The following is an 8,180-nucleotide window of genomic DNA, read 5'->3' on the forward strand; positions in this document are numbered from 1 at the left end:
GATCCTCAGATCTCAGCCTCCTGAGTAGCTAGGATTACAGGTGTGAGCCACCAGCGGCCCGGCTCCATTTTGTTTTCTTGAGAGTAGCACTAATAATATGAAATAGCATGGCATTATTGGAATATAAAATCAACTTGCAGTCTAATATATGAGAGGCTAGAAAGTGAATAGACAACATGAAGTAAATGTTGGCATTCTGCCATTTCTAGAGTTCCCTTTAAAGATTTACAATTTATATAGAAACAGAAATTGTATGACTCTTTTGTTGTTTTTTGTTGGTCATGGGTCTTGGCTGGGACACTGTCCCTGTGCTCTTCAGCTCAAGGTTAGCACTATCACTCGAGCCACAGCTCCACTTCCAGTTTTCAGGTGGTTAATTGGAGATAAGAATCTCATAGACAGGGCTGGGAAGGTGGCTTAGTGGTAGAGCGCTTGCCTTGCAATCCTGAGGCCCTGGGTTTGATTCCTCAGCACCACATAAGCAAAAAAAGAAAAAAGCCGGAAATGGCGCTGTGGCTCAAGTGGTAGAGCGCTAGCCTTGAGCTGAAGAGCTAAGGGACAGAGCCCAGGCCCAGAGTTCAGGCCCTACAACCGGACCCCCCCCCAAAAAAAAAAGAATCTCATAGACGTTCCTGCCTGAGCTGAGTTTGAACTGAGATCCTCAGATCTCAGCCTCCAGAGTAGTTAGGATTATAGGCGTGAGCCACAGACTCCAGACTATATGACTTTTAAAGGACATTAAAATCATGGTAGGTGCTGGAGGCTATTTGGGAGGCTGAGATCAGAGGATCACATTTCAAAGCTGGCCTGGGCAGGAAAGTCCCTGAGACTCTTATCTCCAATAAACTAACAAAATGAAAGTCAGAAGTTGAACTGTTCCTCAAGTTGTAGAACACTAGCCTTGAGCAAAGAAGCTCAGAGATAGCACCCAGGCCCTAAGTTTAAGTTTCTGAAATGGCAAAAATAGATAGATAGATAGATAGATAGATAGATAGATAGATAGATAGATAGATAGATAGATAGATAGATAGATTTAAAAAGACATTCAAATCAAAGTGATATGGCTTTTTATATGCCATTTCTTAAACTACAAATGGCCCCAGAACTGTTAGCCTGTTAAAATCCAAAATTAATCATGTAAATATAATTATCTGGAATCTATACTGGTAATTGGCTTACCTTCTTTTCTTGACAATGTTTCGAATACAGAGGTCACGATGATAATGGATAAATTGTTGACAAGTCATTTTTATTTCCTCAGAAACAGGAGAATCTCTGCTTTCTGCTGTTTCTTTATTATTCCATAGAAATTCAAGCCTGAAAAAAAAAACAATTTTTAAGTAGCCTATTTTTAAGGAAAGTACTGAGAGAATCCTTTCTGCCCCCTTAAAATGACTGCTTCAAAGCTTGCTGGAATACCCAGACACCATCAGTTTCTGAAACAGAGGCATACTTGTTATAAATTCACTTTCCTATTTAAAACAGGCTAGGTGGTGACTTGATCATTTTATAACTCCTAACAGTTATGAAAAAAGATATGAAAATATCGTATCTTAATAGAATAGATTTTCACCTTTAGAAGGATATAAATTTATTTCAAAACTAAATTTACCTTCTTTTGAAAGGTAGGATGATTAAATGTTTGTCCAATCCAAAGATTCCAAAGGAAATAAATCCCTAGGGAAGAAAACAAAGTTTTTTTTTCTGGATTAAACAATAAAATTTCAAGTCAGAAAAACTACGGAAGCCACCAAATGCAGTGCTTGAGGAAGCAGTTGATAGTAATAACAACAACATTTAAAATGAAACAGACAAGGCAGGCCCTTAAAATTCAGTGCCTGGAGGCATGCATGATACCTAGCTGCCTCATTCAGTCCTATTAATTATGATGATGATGATGATGATGATGATGATGATGATGATGGTGAAGATGATGTCAGTCATGAGTTTTAAACTCAGGGCCTGGGCATTGTCCATGGCTCTTTCATTCAAGGCTAATGCTGTACCACTTTGAGCCACAGCTCCACTTCTAGTTTTCTGGTGGTTAATTGGAAATAGAGAGTCTCACAGACATTCCTTTCTGGGCTGGCTTTGAACTGCAATCCTCAGATCTCAGCCTCTTGAGTAGCTAGGATTACAGGCATGAGCTACCGATGGCCAGAAGTCATACTAATTATGATAGGTGATACAAACAGGCACTGACCAACCACATTTACATGCCAGCTTGCTGAAGAAAAATGAAAACAGTTAAGGGCTATATGTATATTTCTCCTTTTTGAAAATGTTTCTCACTCTGCTTATTTATTTTGAGTTGAAACTTTGGAAATTATATAATTCATATAATTTATCTGATTATAATAGATTAACTGTTATGGGTTGGATGTGAAGTGCTCCCCCAAACTCAGGTATTGATGGTGTGATCCCTGATAACAATGTTAAAGGTGGAGCTTTGAGAGGTAACTGGTTCAAGAGGCTCTAACTTCATAAATGGACTAACACATTGTTGAGCTCATAGGTATTGGGAGGGGGATGAGGTGGGAAGAAGTAAGTCACAGAATGAGGCATTATCATTAAGTGTTTGTCTCTCCCCCTACTCATCCCTCTGCCTCTCCATCTCTCTCTTTCCTTCCCTCCAGTTGCCATGGGGTGAGTAACTGCTCAACTCTGAGTTCTCTACCATAATGTTAGCCTTGTCAAAGGTCTAAAGTAATGAGGGAAACTAATCATGTACTGAAACCTCTAAAACTGTGAGCCAAAATTAATAATTTCTCCTGTTAACTTGATTTACTTGGGTATTTTGTCACAGGGATAGCAATTATGATTAACTTAGAAAATGGAGAGAATTTATGTAAGTGATTCTGGCTCATGGCCAGAGAACAGGTGTGAAGGATTTGAACATATGGTACTAGTCACAGATCAGGAGGATATGGGGATGCTTGGGGAGAGAGTGGCTTTTAGCTGACATTTGTCAGGCATACAAGAGTGCAGATTAGTAGCTGGTAGGCTGGAAAATGCAGTATTGCCTATTTTACATGCAAAATATACGTGAAGGGCCTAATTTATTCACCCCTTAATTACAAACAGTAAGAGAATATCTTACTACTACATAAACTCCCCCAAAGAAAAACGAGATGGGAGTGAGGTGTGGGTTTCTTTCACTCCTTTGAACCACTTGAGATATAAGCTATGTGGGCAGCATTTTAAGTGCAGTCTTCCTGGCATTAGTTCTGCTCATGACAATCCTCTATGGAGTGATGCTTTCTCAATCCCTGTCTTAGGATAGGTCAGCTGTCAGTGGGCTATCTTAATACAAAATGCTAAGGGAAACTAGTTTTTCAACCTAGTATCTTACAGTTTAACATGATCCTCACTTGATATTCATCAACTTATGGACAAATATTTTTAAATCAAAAAGTAAAAACTTTAGCTGGGGATGTTGCCAAGCATGTGCAAGGTCTTGGGTTCCATCCCCAGTACCACAGAAAAAAAGAAGGCATTAATGAGAAGATTAAAATTGGAAATTTGCATATACAATTTTCAATAGGAAAGTTATCATTTTCCCTTGACTACTTCTTTTTCTGTGCTGGGAATCAATCTGAGAGTCTTGAACATTCTGTGCATTAAACATCCATTTTAAACTGGGCTGGCTGGGTGCTAGAGGCTCATGCTTAGAATCCTAGCTACTCAGGAGGCTGAGCTCTGAGGAGTGAGATTTGAAGCCAGCCCAGGCAGAAAACTGAGATTCTTTTTTTTTTTGTCAGTTATGGGGGCTGAACTGTAGGCCTGGGCACTGTCCCTCAGCTCTTCAGCTCAAGGCTAGCACCTTACCACTTGAGCCACAGCACCACTTCTGGCTTTTTTCTGCTTATGTATTGCTGAAGAATCAAACCGAGGGCCTCATGCATGCAAGGCAAGCACTCTACCACTCAACCAACTTCCCGGCCCAAAACTAAGATTCTTATCTCCATTTAACCAGCAAAAGGCACAGTGGTAGAGCTCAAGTGGTAAACTGACAGCCTTAAATGGAAAAACCAAGTAGGAGCAAGAGGACCTGAGTTTAAGCTCCAGTACTGGCACAAAAACAAACAAACTGGAGATGATGATATCTACTTGGAAGCATTGCTCTAGTGTTTAACTGAGATAATGGTTGTAGAGTGCTTAACAATGATTGGCCCACCATAAACTCTATTATCCTTGGTCAAAATTTATTTACATGTCACAGTATATACTTATTTTGCAAGAAACATCAAAATAGAAGCCAAATGGTATTTATCAATTCAAGTGTCTAAAGACTTAGAGAAGGTATTCCTAGGGACAGTTACTAAGATCATGAAAAATTAAAAAAAGAAATTAGGACATCTTGTTTTTGCATCTTTTTCTCAAAACCAAAGCAAAGACTATTTGGCACTTCTAGCTGGAATCCTCAGTGTACACTCTGATGACTTTAACCAATATAATAATTCATCTCTACTATGAAAGAAGCAGCAGCTGTCAGCTGTCATATATATATATATATATATATATATATATATATATATATATCAGCAGCTGGCAAACACACTAAACCCTTTCAATTTAGCCCATCATTTCACCCAGGAAAACAAAACCCCCTCAAAGTTCTCAGTAAATAAATACCTGGCCAAAGTTAAACACGGCACAAAAAAACTGCAACTCAACATATAGTTTTCCAGGCTCTTGGTTGAATAACCACCACAAACAACTGGAAAGATTCTGTAATGAAAGGAGAAGAGAGTACTTCACTGAAGCATGCTAATCATTTCTCTCCATCCAGAGCACAGTACAATAACTTATCTACTTAATAATTAGGGGGGAAGATGAAAGGGGAAAAACACAGACAGAATATAAAGGCTTTGTCTTTCAAACAAGAGGTTTCAACCTCTCCTCCTGACAGATGTCATTCAAACAGCATCTATTCTGATCAGATTTGAAGCAAGAAGACATTATACAGAAGCTTACATAATACACCAGGACAGCCGACTAGCCTAAGACAGGACAGATTTTAAAATTACTCCCATACAATGAAAACAATTATATCACTAAGCAGTAGTTCTTTGCAGCATGCCTCATTTTTTGATTTTTGTTCTTAAGCAGCAGTTAAAGTGCTGCTAGCTGATATCATACTATATATGCCAAGTGTGAAAAGACTTTATAAGTTATGTGGTCCATCTCCCACCTCTTTAGAGCTAGTTACTCTTGCACCATCTTTAAAAATATATTGAAGTAACTGAAAATTAACAAAAGAGGATATACAATTTATTTTAAAACCCTTTAATAAAGAAATGCATGCATTCCAAAATAAAGTGCTATAATTCACTTATAAATTATCAAATTAAATATTTAATAATATCTGATACTAGTCAGGGCAATTTATATATCTAGACTACATTTCTGAAAACCAATTTAGTAGAATGTATTCCAAGTCATAGATGTTTCTATTCTTTGATCCAGATTTCTCAACATTGGGAATCTATTAGTAAATATACTGCATGAAGCTAATTATTAGGGTATTTTGAAAGCCTGTGGGTGCTGGTGATGCATGCCTGTAATCTTAGCTACTTGGGAAGTAGTTCAAGGCTAGTCCCAACGAAAAGTTCAAAAGACCCTGTCTCAACTAATAAAAGCTGCTCATGGTAGCACCTGCCTGTCATGCCAGCTATTCAGGAAGCATAAAAGGGAGCATCACAGTCCAGGCCAGCCTGAGCACAAACCAATATTAAAAAATAAGGGAAGCCACGTGCCAGTAGCTCTTGCCTGTAAATTATAGCTATTCAGGAGGCTGACATCTGAGGATCACAGTTCAAAGCCAGCCTGGGCAGAAAAGTCTGTAAGACTCATATCTCCAACTAACCACTAGAAAACTGGAAGTGGTGTTGTGGATCATAGTAGTAAAGTGCTATCCTTGAGCGAAAGGGTCAGCATTCAGGCCCTAAGTTCAAGCCCCATGACTGAAAAGTAAATAAATAAATAAATAAAGGGCTGGGGCATGGTTTAAGTGTTAGAACACCTGACTCACAAATGCAAGGTACTGAGTTCAAACTCTAGTACTGCAAAAAAAAATTTGAAAAAAATCTAGGAATAAATTAGTAGTTGAATAAATTATAATTTTCCTATGACTTACTGGAAAGCCATTTAAAGCAATGGTTATAGACACTATGCAGCAACATGAAATAATGAAAAAAAGTATATAAATCTGCATGCTCAGTGGTAGAGTGCTTGCCTTGCATGCCTGAGGCCCTGGGTTCCATTCCTCAGCACCACATAAGCAAAAAGAAAAAAGCCAGAAGTGGTGCTGTGGCTCAAGTGGTAGAGCGCTAGCCTTGAGCTGAAGAGCTGAGGGACAGCGCCCAGGCCCAGAGTTCAGGCCCCATGACTGGAACCCCCCCCAAAATATTAGACTCTGTATATCACTTTTATAATAACAATAAAAAATTAAAAAAAATAGAAGCAGAGCTTAGAGTGTCAGATCTAGTGGTGGTAAGCACTTCAACCCTAGCATTGAAGCGGCTAGGAAAGGAGGATCTAGAATTTGAGGCTAACCTGGGCTACATAGCGAGTTTAAGACCCATCTGAGCTACCTAGTAAGCCCCTGTCTTACGAAACTAAGGTTTGGAAGAGGCAGAAAAGTCCAAGAGATCCCTTCTCAACACACAGCTGGGTGCAGTGGTGCATGCCTGTCATTCCAAGCTACACAGGAGCCTGGCTTAGTTTCTTTCTGTGAGAGATACTGTAACCACCTGTCCTCTACTTTTGGTCAGTCAAGTACATTAGGAGTGACTTTGCACATAATGTGGAGAAACATGTTTTTGCCAAATCCCACCTTCAAAGCATAGAATGAGAAATGAGTGAGTGAAAACAGAACAGTTGAATGGAGCATTTAGACAGCAGAGCGATGTGAATGCCCTATGGCTCAAATTAGAACTCAGATGGCCTATCTACCACACTTCCATAAAGTAACTTTAATAAATAGCCCTCAAACAAAAACAGATGAAACATTTACAGCAAACAAGCCAATAATGAGAAGTAGACACAGCAAGACATGTCTTGTCAGTTGCTGGTCCCCACTCTGCAGATACTGTTCTTCCTCTTGGGCTAATATGCAGCTCTGGGAGTTACAGCGGCTCACACAGTGATCATCTGTGAAACAGAATGCACAATTTGTAATCAGAGTGGTTTATTTGAATGCATTTTAAATTTATAATGACTTCCTAAGAGAAACAACAAGAAAGCATATTTAGCTAAATATCAGTATATAATTTTTGATGTATTTGGAGAAGAGCTTTCTCATGTTGTTTTAGGAGAGTTTTAGTCATAGAATGTTTTTCCTGAATAAAACCCCACAAGTAATAGTTCCTTTTGTACAATTTAGCAATTTTATATCTGCATAATTTATGTTATATAATTTCATTGTATATTAATATTTTAACTAAATGTATAATAAAATAAAATTTAAAAAGTTAAATTAGTAACTCATATGTCACCTATGATCAATCTACATTTGAGCCACAAGTGCCCTATTATACTCTATTTTGGCTGACAGTAATCAAATGTACTATTACTATTATCTTTTATGAGAATTTAAAATTTGCTTTAGAAAGGGCCCTTAAGCTGCCAAATAAATACTATATACTGCATTTTGTTCACATATAAAACCAATCCCAAATCATCCTTATCTATCCTGAAACAGAAGTAAGGGAACTTTCATAAGAAACTTCAACCTCATTACTACACTGTATATGTCAGTAAAAGTAAAGAAAAATATTTTTACATAATACACTAATGTCCAGTCTTAAACAAGTCAGTTATAAAACATAATTTTATAGCTCTTACCCTCAAACTAAAAATAAAAGTTTGTATTTCCTGGACTGCTCTTTATAACAGGACATATACACTATCAAAAATGGGCCTCTGAGCTGGACATTGATGGCTCACCCCTGTAATCTTAGCTACTTAGGAAGCTGAGATCCGATGATTGAGGTTCAAAGCTAGCCTAGGCAGGAAAGTCCCGAGACTCTTATTTCCAGCTAACCACCTGAAAACTAGAAGTGGAGCTATAAAGCTCAGGGACAATGCCTAGGCCCTGAGTTCAAGCCCCATGATGACCAAAAAGGGAAGGAAGGAAGGAAGGAAGGAAGGAAGGAAGGAAGGAAGGAAGGAAGGAA

The 8,180-nt window shown here is 38.3% G+C and overlaps 1 protein-coding gene across 2 annotated transcripts in view; it reads right to left on the reverse strand.

The window, feature by feature from the left end:
- Positions 1–8,180, reverse strand: part of Gpr155 (G protein-coupled receptor 155) — a 43,698-nt gene that overhangs the window by 4,492 nt on the left and 31,026 nt on the right. For both annotated transcript variants that reach the window (XM_013030147.1, XM_013030155.1), the window contains exons 12-15: positions 7,019–7,155; positions 4,636–4,731; positions 1,613–1,677; positions 1,180–1,317 (exon numbers count right to left, since the gene is read on the reverse strand). In XM_013030147.1, coding sequence (XP_012885601.1) covers positions 1,180–1,317; positions 1,613–1,677; positions 4,636–4,731; positions 7,019–7,155 — 436 coding nt within the window. The remainder of the gene's footprint in view (positions 1–1,179; positions 1,318–1,612; positions 1,678–4,635; positions 4,732–7,018; positions 7,156–8,180) is intronic.

This window comes from Dipodomys ordii, unplaced genomic scaffold (genome assembly GCF_000151885.1).
Source record: "Dipodomys ordii isolate 6190 unplaced genomic scaffold, Dord_2.0 Scaffold5, whole genome shotgun sequence".
NCBI lineage: Eukaryota > Metazoa > Chordata > Mammalia > Rodentia > Heteromyidae > Dipodomys > Dipodomys ordii.